Below are 19,760 nucleotides of genomic sequence, written 5' to 3'. Positions count from 1 at the left end.
TGTTCAATGCTCTAAGGAGAGAAAAATGAAAAAAATTCATGGAAACCATAGGTGGCTCGAAATATCCTAGGAGTAATAATTGAATTAGAAAAATCAGAATATCCAGAATACAACACATTCTTAACGACACGACTTAGAGGATGATTCTAACTAAAAACAAAAAAAATTCGAAAATTTGGGAAATATTCAAAGCAACGAGTTCTGCGTGAGGGTTCGAGGGAGAGGTTTTAGTGAGAATCGCAGGAACTTCATGCTGTAATTCTCTATTGATAACCGATCGTAAAAGTAACATGAAGAGTGGAGAAATCGTGTTCATAAGCGCTCTTTTCGAATTTTTTCACAGTTTTTCTTTCACACACACGGAAAAATCTTGATGGTTATCGTTTGTGTGCGTGTCTGCCTGCGTATCAAACGCATGTGCTTACGAATCTCCACTGCAATGTCGTCCGGCCATAAGTGCAACAATATTAGCTGTGTAAGTCGAAGTCAAAATGAGAACGAAGAACAATTATGGAAGGAGAGATTCTCAAACAAACAAAAAAAATCAGTGGCATATTTTATAGAAGTTTTCTTAACACGGAAACGAAGCCTGGGAGGAAAATCGTTTGCCAGTTCGCTTGTTCATTTATTGCCATTCAACATTTCTTCCGGAAAAAAAGTGATCGGCGACGTCGAAAAATGCGTCGCCACCGCCTTTGAGTACGATGTAACTCCGAAACATCGAGCTCCATGTATATGTTTGTGTGGGATTTAATACTAGTAAATATTGATCTAAAAATTAATAAAATTCAATCCGAGTAGGGAAAATCAAACGCGATTTCTTGCAGAGAAATCTTCCATCATGTAACTTTTCACATAACGCTAAACTCTTTTTTTCTGTGCTCAACTTTAAATTTTTGAGAAAAGGGCATTTCTTGTGTATCAATGATAATAATAATAATAAAAATAATAATAATAATAATAATAATAATAATAATAATGGATTTAATATTAGTTTAGTGGGATTTAATAATAATAATAATAATAATAATAAAATCGAACTTAATTAATACTAAATCCATTATTATTATTGTTATTATTATTGTTGTAATGAAAAAAGGTAATTTTTGCTATTATTATTATTATTATTATTATTATTATTATTATTATTAATAGTGGATTTAGTATAAATTTAGTGGGATTTAGTTTGTTTGACAAGATTTAGACATTTAAAAAAATTTTAGATTAATTTAAGAGGTTAGATTTAGTAGATGGTTCACTGTACAATATTGTTGAGCGATGGAAAAATTAAGTAAAACGGCAACGAAATTTCGGACGAAAATTTTGAACAATTTACAAAGAAAAAAGAAACAAAAATTAACAGAAAAAACTTTACGAACGACTTCCAACCCACTTTCTCCGGCAAAGTTGACATGCACAAGCCGAACCATGATCCCAAAAATAGGAGTCCTTCTGGATTGAATGCACACGTTCCGTACGTGTTGTCGTGGAAGTGCTGACAGTTTGTTGTTGTTGTTGTTGCTCTTGTTGTTGTTGTTGTTGTTGTTGTTGTGCTGTTGACGAAGGTGCAGATCGATGAATAGAATGTGACACAGAAAATCGGGTAGGATCCGTTTGTCTATAATTCTGTGTTGTTTCCAACTCTGAGTTCGTTTTTCGGGACGATGGCTTCTTCCAGAAATGTAGGTCTAACGAGGAGAACGCGAAAGAGACAGGCATATTTATTTTATGACATGCGATCTGAAAAAGAAACTTTTTTATCTTTAATAAAGCTAAAAAGTTGAGACAATACAAGGACTATAGTATGGATTGTGTAGATTTCAAAATGATGTCGGATACGCAGATGAGCAAATAAGGAGTGGAGACATTGAAGCACAGATCGAGCAAATTCCAGCAAAGCAGAGTCGAGCACGACGAGCAACATAAATTACAATTGCATAAATAGCGTGTCCGGATATCATTTACGTTAGAAATTCACGTTTTTCCAATAGAAATACATGGCTATCGGTCATGAAACGAAAAAAAAAAGATTTTCCGGTACCGATCCATCCATGATTACCTTATTCTGGAATTACTGGAAGCGTTTACGGGTCGGATTCCGTCGACTGCGTCGACTGAGACTGACTGACTATATGTAGGAGTGGGGTGTTTAGCGTGTTATTACCGTACGGACACTGCTGCTGACCGGTTGCTGTGGGTACCTCGAGGTGCGGACGAGAGAGGAATCGATTGTTCACAGTGGTGGAGATCGAGCAATACTGAAGTCGATTGTTGAGCTGCTTGGAAAATTACATCGAAAAAATCATTTTTAGTCCTTGTTTTTTTCGATTTCTTAGGTTGATGCAAAAGAACGAAAATTGCGTCAAGAGAAATTAATTTTCCGCTCTTTTTTCTTTAAATCTATGAGGTTGATGGCGAAGAAATGCAGATTTTTACTACTTTTTCCTTAAATTTCTCAGGCTGATGCGAAAGAACGAAAATTACAAGTCAAAGTCAAGAGAAATTAATTTTTCACTCCTTTTTTTCTTTTAATCTATGAGGTTAATAACGAAGAATTAGATTGCAGATTTCTACTCGTTTGTCTTCAAGTCTCTCAGGTTGATGCAAAACAACGAAAATTACGTCTAGAGAAATTAATTTTTAACTTTTTTTTCTAAAACCTACTACTAAGAAAAGTGCAGATTTCTCGTGCCAGCAGTTTCTATTCTAGTCATTTTTTTTCTTTTTTGTAGCAATAAAGTAAGTCTTTTGTACGAAGAACTGTATCACATTTTTGAAAAGTTTATTTTATATCCTTCCTGAATGTTAATATAAGAATTAATTCGATTCAATTGTGCTAAAATACAACAGTTATCTCCTCGTGGGCTCCTAATAGTGAAACCATTAAAGAAAAGATAAACTATTACGTTTGCTCAACCTCAAAGATTTCTAAAGAAAAAACCAATTATTTCATTTTTAGTATTACTGTAATAGTGAGGTACTGTCTACTATAACATATGAATAGTCTATAATATAACAATTGAAAAGATTTTCTAAAAAAAAACAAGCAATTCATAGGTATCGGACGACTAATAACTCAAAAATCATTTGAGCGCATTAAAAATAGACGAAAAGAAAAGAATTAGAGTAAGCACTGGAACGAGCACATTTAAAGCTTCTCGTTAAAAATCCAACGATTTTCGAATGAAAAACTCCAGACGATTCCAAATTCCTCCAGCTAGTGAGTGAATACCAGAAAATGGGAACAAAAGGAAATGTGCATTGACTGATTTAAGAAAAAAAAAAGAAGAACGACCACATTTAAGCAATGGAAAAAAATTCTTTGCAAAAATATTTGTAATGCAAATAAAATATTCTTTGCAAATCTTTGAAAATAACATGTAGCAACAGCTGCCGTACATATGTCCACTTTGCTAAATTTTACGTATTTGGAATTTAGTGAATTAAAGTAAACAGTTAGGTTAAGAGATTATTTGACTTTGTTAGCTTCAAAATGAAGGAAATGAACCCTTTTTTTGAACTTTTTTCTACTTCTGTAGCGTAGAATACTTTTCAATTTGTTAGTTTTAGTCGAAGTAAACATTTAGTGAAGGTGGACTCTATGAATTTTGAAATGCTCCGAATATTCCTAAGAAAATCCACCATAATTTTAAGGAAAATGCGTTAAAAGTGTTTAAAATGTAGGTTAAAAGAAAATAAGTCTATTATTAGCACGGCATCCGCATGCTTTTCAGGATTCAAATAAATTATGGAGAAAAGCAACTAGTGATTAAATTAAAATAATTATATAGAAGCAACTAAAACTACATGAATAATCTGAAAAGACCTACGTGTAAAGGAAATTAGGAGATCGATATGGAGAAGTATTGATTGGGAACTGAATGGTTACTCCACAGTTCGTTTTTTTCCCCTCATTCTCACTTGTTCTCAGATATGAGGGAGTTATTGACAGGAGTTTTGATGGCACCGCCACAATGATGGATGAGAAAAATATGATCACGTGACAGCACATTTCACACCTCAACCGGGAATTATTCGGACGTGTTTCCAATGTGGTGTGGTCACGGTTGTTTAATTTCTTCAATTTCCCATTTCAAAAAAAAAACGCTAGGATCTCCAATTCAAATGGAAACTTTTCAAACATCTGGGATTTCTCGATGTTGTGTATGTACTGTATTTCTTAAAATTTCTTAAAATACGCGAACGTATTCTATTTGTTCCTTATCAGCCCATAAAGTGGAAAAAATTGAAAAATGGATTCTGCTTGAGTGTTTTCATCCGAAACAGGGTCTATTTTAAACAGCAACAAAAACACCTGAATTGTTCCATCAGTACTAACCACTTTACTTTTTGTAATCAAAGTTTATATTGAAATTTTGTTATAGAAATGAACTCCAAATCTAATTAGCACCCAAAAAAAACATCAACCTTTTTTCGAGCACTACAAATAAATGAGGGGAATCCCGTTGGGCAGTAGCTACGTAAGAATAATCTCTTTAAATTTCCTGACTAATTTTCCACCTATTTTTCAATTTCTTTAATATTTTGACTAATTTTCCATCTTTTTTATGTATCGCTTCCACTTCCGTTTTCAGTACGTTGAATGATTTGTCAAAGTGCTGACTCAGGGTAGTGTGGCACTTGCCGGAATAAACTGGGGGCTGTTCCAATCAACCTCAACCTCCTCTGCAGGCGACGAAAAAGTCGGAACGTCGGGCCAGTAAAGATTTCATCGAAAGGCCTCGTAAGCACGCTAATAGAAAACATTTGGAGCAAGATTAACATATAGTAACTTTACCATTCAAGGATGAAGTGATTAAATCGTTCGGACCAGCTTAACTAATCAATAGATCATGCATCCAAAGGAAGATATCATCCATTATCGAAGCTGTTTAGAAAGAGTTAAGAATCAGAAAGGTTCGACATCGTTAAGAGAGCAATAAGGTATTCATTACAGCAACAATACCATTCCTTGGTACTTCTGCAGCCTCATATAAAATAAGATCATAAAAATATATAATATAAAATTAATTTATAATAATATAAAATTCATATAAGATCATAAAAAACCAACACGACATCTTACTGTTCATGCCGAGGTTCATTGAAAGTCGAACATTTTGAGTAGTATTTCCGTTTCAGAGCTTCGAAAATCCCGCAAAGGGATACTGTGGAAAAACGTTGAAAGAACGAACTCGTGGAAATGAAAGTAGAGGCTGAAAGCTCTCGAAAAAAAAAGACCCAAAATCGCCCCCAACTGACTTCAGTTTCCGGATTAACGAGGTCGAGCGCTAATTCCATCCGCTTCTCATTTCACTGGGAATGGGGCCACGTGGACCGCGTCCACCCTCATAAATCTCTTCAATAGTAGAGTTGTGAAACAATTTTCACGGAACGACACAGAAGCGTCAGCGTTTTATTCGTTTACCGCATTTAGAAGTCGAGGAATTTAATTAATTAATTTAATTTAAAGGATTTAGAGTTTAATTAAGAATTTTTGCATGGATTGAGTGCGATATGATCCCTCAAACTCGTCTCGTGTAGAAAACAATGAAAATCTCATACATATGTAGCTCTACACCAAAAATTCATTTCCAACTTATATAATTTATATACAGTACTTATATATACTAACGATTAATGGTCACGTGATTAGAAAACGCGACCGCCTCGCTGATTCAGGGAAAATCATCCAACCAATGCTAGTACATATTTGTTTATTTATTACAGATTCTTTTCTTTCTCGCTTCTCGCCAATTTTTTTCTCGTTTTTTTTTTGTTGAATTTTGCTCCTGACTAGTAAAATCCAACACTTATCAAGACTGAGTGATTCAAGAAAAATCATCCAACGAATACAAGTATTTGTTCACCTTACAATAAATTGAACTCCGAACACATATTTTCAATCTCGAGAAACTCTTAAAAATTCATATTAGTAATTACTCAATGTGAGTGATGTGATAGGTTTTAAAAGTTTCAGAAAAATTAAATGAATGTTCGTTTATTTTGATGAAAATAAGTCAACTACAATTTTTCTTCATTATAGTGGTTGGAAACGTGTACGGTTGATTTTAAAAAAATTTGATTTTTACTTACTTTCTTGATTTTTACTTCTTTATTTTTTTATTTAGCATACAAGCAGTTTTTGTGAAATTGACACGGTCCTTAAAGGCATCACCCCACGAATCTGGGGTGGTACGAATTTCAGGTGTAGTATTCGTATACGGGATAGTAGATTATGGAGAGTAGATTGTGGAGATTCCGTCCATTTCTTCGTAATTCCCTTAAAAAAGAGCCCGGAAGATACGGCGCGTGCACAAGGCTGACGCGCTCCAATCGAACTTCTTGTAGAAAATAGCTCGCCGGAACGCTCGAAGCCGTATCTTCCGTGCTATTTTTTACGACAATTAGGAAGAAATGGACGGAATCATCTCCCCCCCCCCCCCTCCTCTCTCCATAATTTATGATCCTATATATACATACGAATACTCCACCGGAAATCCGTACCACTTCAGATTTGTGGGGTGATGCCTTTAAAGTTAAGGAAGGATACCCGAGTATACATGTACCTTTTTCGGAGGTTTCGAAAATATTCTGCAACTACCACCTGATACATCATCAGTATCCATCAAGAACCAAAAATTCTCGACTTTTCGTAAAAAAAAGCCTGATAAGACTTTTTCTCAACCACAACCCAATACAGCAATAATTAAACGATCAGCTTACAGTACGTGTATGTACAACGTTCGTTCTAAATCGACTTGCAAACAATGGAACAAAAACGAGATTTCCGTTGCATTGTGTTCTACATATGAGCAAATATTACATATTAATGTACTAAAAGACACCCGGCAACATCGATTGTCAATTTCTTTTTTCGTTTTTTTTTTTTGTTGATTTTTTTTTCAATATAAATCTCATTCTGATTCAACACAAAAAAGAAATTTAGTTATTTTTTGCTATTGCAGTTAAGAGAAACTGGACCTACAACATTTTTCTGGCACTGCTGAGAGACAGTCAACGTTATGTATTGCAATCCAGAAAACAAGAATGAACTATTCTTCTGAACAAATATATTTTAAAAAATGAAGAATAAACAGAAAATAAAAATAAATAGATAAAAAATAGACGAATAAATTTTTCCATGGACGAAAAGAGGTCAGAGAAGCAAAATGAGAGGAGATGTCTTTTTTCCACCTTCAGAGGACCAACAATAAGCAAATGAAAAATAAAAAAATAGCAGGCAAACAGAAAATAATCGGAAACCGGCGTTCAAACGAATATTAGCCATCTAGGGATGTTTAGTATTCAATGACGAAGCAATTTAATATAATAGAACGATACACCACACACACAGAAACGCGTTGGGGAAGGCTGAGCGGAGAGCAATCAAAGCACAACCGATGTGTCGATCCAACATCGACATAACGTTTTCTCTTTTTTTCTGGTTGGACAACAGCTGTTCCTCTGTGGTTCCGCCCGGTCAACGCCAACGTTGGCGCCGGCGACGGAAGCTTGACACTCCGGATGCGAGAGCAATTCCGAAACCAGTATATTCTATCGTCTATGTAGGTGTCCTCGAGAACCGATGAAGTGAGCACATCACAATTCTCGGTTTTTTATTTCTCTTCTCTGCTGATCGATTTTGCCACGCAGCATTACTGCCAAACAATCGCAAAAAAACAACAACAACACTTACACGTGGATGGAAATTTATTTGAATTTTTCAGTGGAGAAAATCAAGTTTAAGTGGAAATTTACTAGCTTTTTTGAGAGGTTACACTGAAGACAGTGAATCGTTTCGCCCTATCGAGAAGCTATAACGAGCCGTATCGAATGAAAAATTGCATCGCAGTTCTGTTTCGCCCCTCTTCCTTGATGATTCACTTGCAGATCAGGCTAAGGTATATCACTTAAAAAAAAGAAAGGTAGAGACGGGAAATTACGAAAAGTTGAATCGTTCCCAGCATTCCTAGACGATTCACTTCTAGATCAGCCTCCCTTGAGCTCTCTGAGTAAGAAAGGGAAGATAGTCCAAAACAAAAAAAAAGAAAACATTACTAAATATAATAGTGAGAAGAAGGAAAGAAGAAAATAAAAGAAAGGAAGAAGAAAGAAAAAAGAAATTACTACACTATATCATTGTAACAAAAGTAAAGATCTGTGAACAATAAATAGAAGAAAAAAGAAGAAAATATTCCCAAGACAACTGTAATGCATAAATTCCTTCAGAGTCATGCATAAATTTACTCACTAAGTTAAAATAGCTGGAAAAGTGCGTGTTTGTGTGTGAAAGGTTGGATGCACTTCGTGCCTTCTCACGCCTTATTCAAAGAATAAACACGAACACGATTTTTTCTTTGAAAAATCAAAACTTATAAGAAAAGACTATGACTCAACGGTGATTATGGAGCATGATTCGATGAAATTCACTGGCAAGGAGTGAAAGGACGCTGTACTAATCTATGTGTAGAAAAAAATCTGGAAAAAAAATTTCTCACTCGTTTTAATGGATTTTAGAAAACTTTCTTTCTTACATTTTGCACTTTTATATTATTTATTTCTGCAGATCCATATAAATATTACACATATTTATTTCTTTTGCTTACTTTCTTTTATTTATATTTTTATTTATTTATTATTTATTTATTTATTCTTTATTTATATTCATTTCTTCTGCATTTTGTAGTTTTTCTCTTAAAATGAAGTTGATTAAGATCTTACAGTTACGTAAATGAACTTCATATAGGTAAATATAAGTATGTATAAGTATACAAAAAGAAAAAAAGAAAAAAGAAAAGTAAAAAAGGAAAGTATATGTATACAAGTCTAGGAAGCAATGCTATAAATGTGTTATAATGTTCCTGAGTTTTTTTTCCTCAAAAACAAAACTTTTGATGAAAAGTTGCCAGTTGTTGCGAGCGAGCAAAAATTAGCGATTATTTAGAGTGTGTGACACCAGGATACGGGCGAGGGAGAGGGAGAGAGCGCAGCGACGGCGAGGTTGCACGCATTAGGTTGCGCGATTCGCAACAGAATCTCCACGAACATGACTAGACAGCAACAATTCACCGATTCACCGATTCACCCACCACCACCACCACCATATGCGTAGATAATCCGCCCGCCACGACCTCCACACTCCTCGCCTATTCTCCTTGGATTCAGAGGCGAATTTGACCAGATCAAAATAGATCAATAAAGTTAGCTGCGAAAGATATTCAGATTGAATCCAAGTCTGAATGAACGTAGAATGGATGAACGACTATCTTTGGGCACGATAATGATGTAGAAAATCACCTTCTGAGAGAAATCTGCTTGATTTCATCGACATCTCTAGCGCTTATTATTTCCTGTTTACTATTATTTACATTATTATTTATCATTTAATCATTTATCATTTAAGGGCGGGTGTAGTGTAGCGGTTAGAGGTTCCGCTTCCCGCGCGATCGATCGGAGGTTCGAATCCGCCCTAGTGCTCACCAAACCTCCGGGGTCGATAAATTGGTACCAAACATGTCTGGGAGGATAAAAACACTGACTTGACCCGTCGGCTAGCCCCCGTAAGTCATTGTGTGGGCCAGTTACACGTTCGTGAACCCCAAACGATTCTGAATTGAAGTGAACGTGGGGGCGCATCCCAAGCGGACTGATTAACGCCAGGAACTTTATCCTTTATCTTTTATTAATTTGTAGTTAGATCGAATACAAGTCAGTGTTGAACGAAAGATTGATTAATAACAAACGTCAATTTCTGAAAATAATAGAATTTTCTGATCTATATATGCTGTGATGTGGAGCACTAAAACGTCCTAAATAACTTCCCTATTATATAGTTGGATTTAATTTCATTTTCTTTGAAGTTTTTTCTTTCTTTCATTTTGTTGAAGATAAATGTCGGAGATGCGCCGCGCCATACATTTGTCAGAAAATTAAATACTGGAAGTATATCTGAAATCAATTCATTAAATCTCAAAGCTTAGAGCACATGTATTGATTAAAAGGGTATCCTCTGGGAGAAATTTGTTTGATTCACTTCGACCTTTCACCTTGTTTTTAATTATTTGTTTTTTTTTCGTTCCATTTTTTGGCTCTATTTTTTCATTTTTATTTGTATTTGTATTTTCTCATTTTCCCACTTGTTATTTGTTTTTACTACTATTTATTTATTTTTTAATTTCTACACTGTGTCTACGGATTTTTGCCGCTTCAGGTCAAAACACGCTGGAGCCTGGTTCAATTGTGCAGGAGTTGACGTTCAAAGTGGGACTTTAGCTACATTGTTTCAGCTTCCAATGGGACAAAGGTGAGTTAGGGTCCCAGAGCACCACTTTGAGTGCGTGATTGATTCAAATGTGACCAACACGCAACCGTTACAGCAGATTTTTCCCGTTAGAGGACCAGTAGCTCTGCTAAATCGAATTTTAGTTTCCTGCTACCTGTTTCTGGGCTTTCTAAATTTGATAATAGACTTAAGGATAGTTATTTTTGTTCACTTTGATTTTTGGTTCCCCTACAAAATGGGTTTGGAAAAAGTGATCACGATAAGGCATATCAAATTCAACAGGCACAAATAACTCATTTTCCATTTACACCATATTCATTTTTTTTTGTGACCCGTGATTCACAGACTAATTAAAAATTAACATAGGAGAGGTTTAATCAACAAGAGAATAAAATAAAAATAAATCAATAAAAGACTGTCACAAAATTGATGATGTAGAGGGCTTTGCGGGTGTGAAGAATGAGTTTTCACCTATCTCGTAGAAACAAATGTCGTTTTCTGCGGCTTTTTTTTCTCGGACGATTAGGCGGAATTGAGCGGGACAACTTTCATGCTCGTAATTTACAACTCAAATTTTACATTGTCTCACAGAGACAACCATCATCGTGAATTTCATGACGTGCTGCCTCTAAAATGGAGAATTTCTATGGCAGCAATTTCCTTGTGATAATGTAACCGTGTCGAATTTCTGCATAATAAGTGAAGGGAGTGGCCGAGTGATTTTCAAAGGAGGAGCATTGAAAGTCCACAGGGAAAACAAATTAAAAAACAAACTCAAAGACATTGAAATTGAAAATTATTATGGAATAATATAGTAAGAAGCGAGCAAGAGTAGATTTCAGATCTTAAAAATCCTTTGTTCTTCTTATTTCTGAAAAATAAAAGAAGAACGACGTTCGGGTAACGTATTATTTGTCAGATTTCAAGTAAAAGGCTCGAGATGTACTCTATTTCTCTTTTTCTCTCCCTTTATCCTTTTTACAGTGATTCTGTGAGCCAGGAAGTTTCCATGTTCCCAGTAAAAAAAAATCTTAACTTCGATTTCATATGTGTTTTGCTGCAGTGTTCATTCCATTCACATCATGTCAGTCGTTCTTGAATATTCATAATCCGACCGAATTGTTCCTGATCAAAACATCACAGAACCCTCCTATATTTCAACACAAATGTAAATATGTTCCATTGATAATGCAAATGTACACGATGTTCTCTATTTTCGCAAACGAATCACAATGTGGTTCATTATGCGTCAAGACAGCAAATTACGGTAATTCCCTCACTTTTTGTCTTACGCCTAAGGAAGACTGAATCTGTACTTGTCGAGGGGAGATGTTCAAACAAAGTGCACTGCACATTCTCGAATATTTGTAGTATTTCTTATTATAATAATTAATATGTTCCTGTTACTATAAGTATCAATTGGGTGTAGCGCAGTTAGAAAGAAATTCGGCTGCAAGTGCACAATCGATGGTTCGAGACCGCCACCGAGAAAAACCAAGTCTTTCTTCTCTACGGAGTCAAAAAATTAGTACCAGACTTGTCTGGAAAGATAAAAACACTGAATCCACAGATCGTCCACACCCGCGAGTCATTTGAAGGCTGCGCACGTGTTCATAAACATCAATAGATTCTGAATTAAAGGCATCACGCCACGAATCTGAGGTGGTACGGATTTCAGGTGGAGTATTCGTATACGACATAGTAGATTACGGAGAGGAGGGTGATTCCGTCCATTTCTTCCTGATTGCCGTAAAAAACGCGATACCTGTGATTCGTGGGGTGATGCCTTTGAAGTCGAACGCGTTTGTGCATTTCAGGAGGTTTGATTAACGCTAGACACTTTTTTCTTTTCTTTGTGTACAACACGGATGTGAGCGAAACAGCTACAACCTTCTGTTTCACAGCGTTCATTAGTTTAACATTAATAATATTGGTTTCACATTTAAAAAAAAATCCATAATTTGTAATCTGCTATGCGCTTTCCGTTTCTGCGCTGCAAAAGGATACAGTACATTTATGGTAATTTATAAGGATCCCGATAACTACACCGATTTACTAATATTCTCGACTACTCCAGCATGTAAATCCAACTTGACACACAAATTGCTCGTTTCCAAGCTCTAGTGGGATCTAAACGACATGAAACCCAGCGCAGTTGCGTAGGCGGTTGCTGTTGAAGCAGTAGAGGTCCCATCACATATTGCAGTTGCTGAGTGGTGCTAGCATGAGTCCCACCTTGACCATAACCACATCGCATCGCATCGAGCCGCTTACGCGAACTGCGCCGATCTTCAGGTCGTTTTGATCCGACTATGTCAACGGGAGATTCTTCTGCAAAAAACGACGCTCAAATAATTTCTTTTCCTTTCTATTCTTCTTTTTTTTCTTGAAAAGTCTTTTTTTTACTAAATAGGTTTCTTCGAATTACTCATTGGTCAACTGACAAGTTAAGTTGGGGAAAATTTCAGATTCAATTCACTTCAAAATTTCAATAAAAACATTTCAAATATACAAACGAAATATACAAAAGTGTTCTCTTCTTTGAATCCTCTAACTAACTCTAAAAACAATACATTTCTGCACAAGACACAGACAAAATCCACATGGAAGCGGTTGGGAACAACGGCAACCTTTCGCTTGCATTAAGAATGTAGACGAAAACATCACAAAATGCTATTTCCTAGAAATTTTTCTGTTTTTCTGAAAGAAATTGCACTAGCGCATATTTTAGCGAAAAGTATGATTCAGATTCCAGGTGATTGCCGCGCAACCTGTTGCTGAAAGATTGAAAAATGCTAAATACCCTCGTTCCGAAGTTTTTTTACTATCTGCACATGCATAGGATCTCACCAACTGGTTTCCCTCTAACCGAACGCAATGTGCACTGCAATCCCCGCAGGTTGATCAAACGCAATAAAAATAACAGTTTGTCATATTCATAGGCATGCAATCAGATTGAGGCTGGTGAGGTTTGCAAACTACGAAAAATAGGCTCAACGATAGCGAGGATGTTAATGTTATGTGATTTCGGGGGAAGCTCCGCTCTCACGAAAATGAGAAAACATCCCCTAGAAACGTTCGATATTTGTTAGAAATACAGTAATATGATAAAGTCTGTCTACGATCTTGACACCTGATTCTTACAAAATATAACAAATAAAAAGGATAAAGGATAAAGTGTCTGGCATTAATAAATCCGCTCGGGATGCGCTACCACGTTCACTTCAATACAGAATCGTTTGAGATTTTACGAACGTGTGGTGTAATTTGCCTATACAATGACTTGCTAGGGCTATCCGATGTGTCAAGTCAGTGTTTGTATCCTTCCAGACAAGTCTGGTACCAATTTATCGACCCGGGAGGGATGAAAGGCTTGGTGAGCACTTGGGCGGATTCGAACCTCCGATCAATCGTGCAGGAACAGCGGAACTTCTAACCGCTACACCACACCCGCTCTTTTACTCCTATAAATAATAATTATCCAATCTTCATTCTTCTTCTATTTTTCAGAAAGCAGGAGGAGCAGAAGTTTCCTGGATCTGAAATCTACCCTTCACCGCTTTCTCCGATCGATCGTTCAAGCAGCGGAACCTCTAGCCGACTGCCCTACACCCGCCGAAAACAAATATACAAATTATAATATAAATCAAACATATATACAAATTATAAGAAGGGCTGAAAGAGGAATAGATAAAATTGAAAAATGATTAAAGTCTCTGACGCCAATCAATCCGCTTGGAATGCGCCCCCACGTTCACTTCAATTCAGAATCGTTTGAGGTTTACGAACGTGACCTATACAATGACTTGCGGTGCTAGCGGGATGTATCAAGCTAGTAACGTAAAAGTTCAGGATTCCTGGAATTTTACCACAAAAATTGCAACTTGTCGGTTGTCAATGTGAAGCAAGAGCCGAGACGTTCACACCCTTCACCACGGCTAACGTTTCGGCGTTGTCGCCTTCGTCAGATCCTAAAATGCCAGAAGTTTTGTTTCCTCAGATAACAGCCTCGTCCAGAACAGAAGTCATCATTCCATAGGATGCTACATCCAAAACCGGAACCAAAAAAAAACACAAATCGTTGTACATACTGTGTAGCCGCGGTGCCGTGATATAAGCGAGCCTCATGTGGCGGAATCGTTCTGCTAATACCAACAAGGGCACGACCCGCATATGACTCCGTAGATCAAAACCCGCAAAGGTCTTGATACAGAGCCGACTCGCTGGTCACCATGGCTATGCACTGTTTCTGTCTATTGATTTTTGGAAGTTTTGTACTTTGCCGAAACGCCTCCAAAGTTCTGCGACCCATAATTTCGGGCTCAAGTCAGTGTTTTTATCTTTTGAGACAAGTCTGACATCAATCTATTAACACTGAACGGGTGAAAAGCTTGATGGGTACTGGGGCGGTTTCGAACCATCGATTGGTCGTACAGTCATAGCCGAACCTCTTACCGACTGCGCTGCACTACTTTCTTTGAAACTTTGAAACATTTTTATGTAACATAATGTATAAATGGGTAGGAATGTTAGAATCAATTGCGTCCTAGAATTGAATGATGGGATTATCGCTTCCCTCGAAAATAAAGAGGAAAAGTGCCACTTCATCTCTTTTCCTGCAATGTCAAAACTTTCAGTGAATAATAGATTTTACGGTGTTCTAAATGATTTTCGGAAAATTTAACGTGTCCCCAAACTTATCTGTAAAATGCTCGGAACTTTTTCCCCTCTGGAATTTTGAGACCATAACCTAGTTCCTTTCCTTATTTTTTTTCGGACCTCTAATGGAGATCTGCTGTAATCAATCAATAGGATGTTCCCCTCTGGGGAGATTTTAAATCATTGAAATCACTGCAGCACCAAATAATACTTAACAATATCATGTAGATGCATAGTGTATAGTCTAATATAATATAAAATTATCGATTGAGAAGAATATCCTGACTATCCACGGCGGTGGGGGGTGATTAAGTAAGTGCAACTTTTGCGAATGATTATCCGCTGCCGCGCTAACCTATTGTGAATAGCAGCCCGATGCGTCAGATCAGAGGACACGTCCCATTGCATCGCATTGTCCCGATGTGACGCTTGGAAGCTTGCCAAAGCGAAATCCTTGTTTACAGCCTCGAAAACCGGAACACCGTCGTCGTCGTCGCCAAACGAGCGGATCATGGATTCGACAGCTCACAAAACTGCCGTAATTATCGTGATGTGACATGACATCGAGTACCACTTTAGCATTGACGTAAACAAACCACTGGGGCACTTTTCGTGAAAAGTCACTTCCGTGAAAAGCAGCAAGATTCACAGAATCCATACAAGAATTTGCACAATTTCTTGATTCCTGAAAACCTCGACATTTTGCCGAATAATAAAATCAATATAATAATATTATTATATTATTGCAATAATATAATAGTGCGATAATGATATAATGTAATGTAATAATACAAATCAAATATATAATAAAAGTAGTAGGTGATACAGTAGCAAACATATCAGAATATTAGGGTGGTGCGTAATTAATTTCGATCCCCATATTTCAAATTGCTATAACTCTGCTTAAACACAACTTCATTAATCGAAACAAAAACTATCAGAACCTACATATCTTTTCCAACGAACAGGTAATAAACTTAAGCCTTTAGCTTGAAAAAACTGAGATCACGGGAATCAGCAAAATTATGGAAAGCACTTTCAACATCGTCTGAATTAGTGAACTGTCGCTGACGCAAATATTAATCACGCGCTCGGAAAAAGTGATAGCCTTTTGAAGAAAGGTTTGGGAAATACGGTGGGTGGGAGAGAACTTCTGTACCTAAATGGTTTAAGCTGTTTTGTGCCAGGTGATTTGTGCGGTATATGGCCTGCAGCAGAATCGGTCCTCCTTTATTCACCACTGCCGGCCACAATTTTTGCAACTTTTCATATATATGCTCTAAATCGCAGCAGTAGGACTCGGCTGTAATTGTCTGGTCTGCTTGCATGAAGCCGTAGTGGTTTAAACCCCGACAGACCACCAAACTGTAAGCGCATGACTTTCTTTTGGATGAATCGGCTTTAGGAAAAGTGTTTGGAGGGGCATCCTTATCTACCCACACAAATCCACGTTTCCTGTTATCGAGAAGAACCCACTTTTCATCTTCAGTTATAATACGACTAGGAAAGGGCTCATATTTTAACCGAATCAAAAGGTTAGAACACATGCCGTAACGTGCCAGACGCTGCTCTTCGTCAGACATCTTCTTCACCTCGCTAATTTCCACCAAATGTCTAACTACTGTAGTATGATGTACGCCGTGGTCTTCTGCTGACGTCCGTTTGTCAGTCTCCGGATTTGCTTCTACGGTTCTCTCCAGATTATCCAGCGACGACCCGCAACAGCGACGCGGTTTTTCTTTGAGATCAAAATCGTTAGAAGCGAATTTTTTAAACCAGAGCTCCACTGTTCGTTCGCAAGGACAGTCTGACCCGAAAACCCTGTTAAGGTTACGAGGTGCTTCTGCCGTAGAGTTTCCCAATTTAAATTCGTAAAGCATGATGACTCGATAGTCGCTTCGGTTCATGATTTTTCAGAGCCCTGGGAAAGGCCGACTGAAAAAATTAGAGTGAGAGCTACATATATATTTGAAAAAGCGGAAAAAACCTGCAAAACGGTATGTGTTGTTTGCCTTGAGACAAAATAATTCAGGGTAAAAAACACATACCTCGGAATTGAAGTTAATTTTGCACCAACCTAGTATAATGATATAATATAGTAACGAAATAGTAAAATATATTTTTGAAAAATTTGCAGGAGGGTACCCTAAGATACCTCATAAGAAAATAAGAATCGACGTCGAGCGATGCACTTCTTTTAATGGTCGACCAATTAGCTGAGGCCAAATTATTTTATTTTCTGAGTATGTTAATTAAAATTACTGTTTATTTTACCTTTTAGAGACATCTTGAAGAGAAAGTTACAGCTGAGATGCTTGATTGTCTTCTTATCGAAAAGATCCAGGCAAAAAAGGAACTTTCCGCAAAATTTTTGAAGCTTGTATCTAGCAGTATACCACCTAAAACTCAACAAACGATCAACATATTTTTAAAACCAAAACAAATGAGAATGAGGGTCCTTTTCTCGTTTTAGAATAGTCCAACATATACTTTTTTAAAATCAGAAAACAGGTGGATGGAGGTCCTTCTATCCCTAACTTGGTCCAGGAGCTTGCTGGATTCTCTAATCAGCACTACACAGAAAAAGGATCCGCTACCGTTGCCACTGGAGACCTGCGAGATGAGCGCTATCATCATCGAAAGATACTGCGCAGGGGATCCTCACTCCCCTCATTGATTTTCGTCCCAAACACAAAGCGCTTCAAGGGAATTTTTCCATCTTTCTTAGCGTACTTTTCCGTTTTCCATCAATCAAGTTTTTTCGTAGTAACTTTCTGTCATTATCTGATTATCTGACACATGTAATAAAAAAAAACTAATCGAATTCTCTGACGTAAATCAGGAGGATTAGTGTTAGAATTATTCCCAAACCGTGAAATGTATGATGAAGTCCTTTTTCTTCTAAAAATTGTGCACACCATTCTAAAAATCAGAAACAAAAAACTCAATTAAAAACACAACCATAAAAATCACTTCAAGAAACACTAAAAATCTCTACGCATGCGGAATTCTCTGGAGTTAACGATACTCAATGTTTTCTGTCTATAAATAAAGGCCCAGCTAAACAATATAAAAATCAATAAATTTTGTTTTCGTTTTTTTTTCGTAAAAGCTCAGGAAGTTCTACTTCCACTTTAAGATCCTACATTTCTTTTGAAACTTAGCTGTCTTCTCCATGTAAACTGTGTATAGATCCTGTCCTTTTCCATCTTCTATCATCTGAGACCGTCTCTTTGTTTATTTCGTAGATCGTTGGCGATTTTCAGAAAATTTGAACAATACCTGTAAATTAAAAATTATCACAAGTTTTCAATATGAGATTGTTTTTCTCGAAGTCCTGCTCGAGCTAAACTTAGGAATAGTATTATTAAGATAAAGGATAAAGGATAAAGTTTCTGGCATTAATCAATCCACTTGGGATGCGCCCCCACATTCACTTCAATTCACAATCGTTTGAGGTTTACGAACGTGTATCTGGCCTATACAATGACTTGCGGTGGCTAGCCGATAGGTCAAGTCAGTGCTTTTATCCTCTCAGGACAAGCCTGGTACCAATTTATCGACCCCGGAGGGATGAAAGGCTTGGTGAGAACTAGGGCGGATTCGAACCTCCGATCGATCGTGCAGGAAGCGGAACCTCTAACCGCTACACCACACCCGCCCCTTATTATTAAGATACATGTGATAATAGGTACATAAATTCTGCAGTCCTTTAAGTAATCTATTTATTATATAAAAAGTGCAGAATATAGAATGACTAAGGGCGGGTGTAGTGTAGCGGTTAGAGGTTCCGCTTACTGCACAATCGATCGGAGGTTCGAATCCGCCCTAGTGCTCACCAAGCCTTTCATCCCTCCGGGGTCTATAAATTGGTACCAGACTTGTCTGGGAGGATAAAGGATAGCACTGACTTGACACATCGGCTAGCCACCGCAAGTCATTGTATAAGCAATAAAGACACACGTTCGTAAACCTCAAACGATTCTGAATTGAAGTGAACGTGGGGGCGCATCCCAAGCGGATTGATTAACGCCAGAAACTTTACCCTTTATCCTTTTATAGAATGACTAGGTCGGAGAGCATCGCCAGAATTCTCCTCTGCAATTTTCTAGAACTAATTTGTTGTAGGTACATGTGTGGTCATATTACTAATAGATTCGTAAAATTTATCCAAACAACGACAAAAGATTTTGGATGAAACTCATTACAGTTTCCTCCCGTTCATTAAAATCCCAAGCATCATCCACTAGCATACATAGCATGGCATTTTCATCTTTTTTTTTATTTTTTTAGTTACGCGGTAACCTCACCAGCATGAGCCTTGTTCTACTTCTAATTTGAAAATAGATAGGCATAAGGAATAAACAGGCTCAAGAATGCTAATCCGTATTGATTAAGATAAGATAAAGCCTTGCATTAAAGGCATCACTCCACGAACCTGAGGTGATACGGATTTCAGGTGAGAGTATTCGTATACAGGATGGGAGACTATCGAGAGGGGGGTGATTCCGTCCATTTCTTCCTAATTGCCGCAAAAAACGGCGCGGAAGATACGGCTTGAGGCGTACTGGCGCATCATTTTCTACAGGGAGTTCGACTGGAGCGCGCCAGACTTGTGCGGCGCCGCATCTTCCGGGCCGTTTTTTACGGCAATTAGGAAGAAATGGACGGAATCACCCCCCTCTCCATAGTCTCTCATCCCGTATACAAATACTCCACCTGAAATCTGCACCACCTCAGATTCGTGGGGTGTTGCCTTTAATGGTATGAATACTGTCATTAAACCTTTGTGGACAGCTCAGCTCAACGGTGAGCC

At 37.3% G+C, this 19,760-nt stretch overlaps 2 protein-coding genes across 5 annotated transcripts in view; both read right to left on the bottom strand.

Annotated features, from left to right (window-relative positions):
- Positions 1-15,457, bottom strand: part of RB195_007124 (uncharacterized protein) — a gene marked incomplete at both ends in the record, with an annotated part of 43,585 nt that extends 28,128 nt beyond the window's left edge. The window contains 5 exons of one of the 4 annotated variants that reach the window (XM_064180580.1): positions 1,394-1,740; positions 2,060-2,065; positions 2,170-2,258; positions 3,831-3,877; positions 15,300-15,457. In XM_064180580.1, the coding sequence (XP_064037438.1) occupies positions 1,394-1,740; positions 2,060-2,065; positions 2,170-2,258; positions 3,831-3,877; positions 15,300-15,457 (647 nt within the window). Of the gene's footprint in view, positions 1-1,371; positions 1,741-2,059; positions 2,066-2,169; positions 2,259-3,830; positions 3,878-14,831; positions 14,902-15,299 lie in introns of those variants that run through there. The other 3 variants (XM_064180581.1, XM_064180577.1, XM_064180578.1) reach the window with 3 other exon arrangements.
- A 566-nt stretch (positions 15,458-16,023) lies between these two features.
- On the bottom strand, positions 16,024-16,851 carry RB195_007123 (uncharacterized protein; the record flags this gene model as incomplete). Its single annotated transcript, XM_064180576.1, has 1 exon — positions 16,024-16,851. One exon carries the CDS (start codon positions 16,849-16,851, stop codon positions 16,024-16,026), a length of 828 nt encoding a protein of 275 aa, XP_064037437.1.
- Positions 16,852-19,760: the final 2,909 nt, after the last annotated feature.

Source organism: Necator americanus, chromosome I (genome assembly GCF_031761385.1).
Source record: "Necator americanus strain Aroian chromosome I, whole genome shotgun sequence".
Lineage (NCBI taxonomy): Eukaryota > Metazoa > Nematoda > Chromadorea > Rhabditida > Ancylostomatidae > Necator > Necator americanus.
Note: the sequence above shows the minus strand (reverse complement) of the source record. Positions and strands in the feature narration are given on the sequence as shown.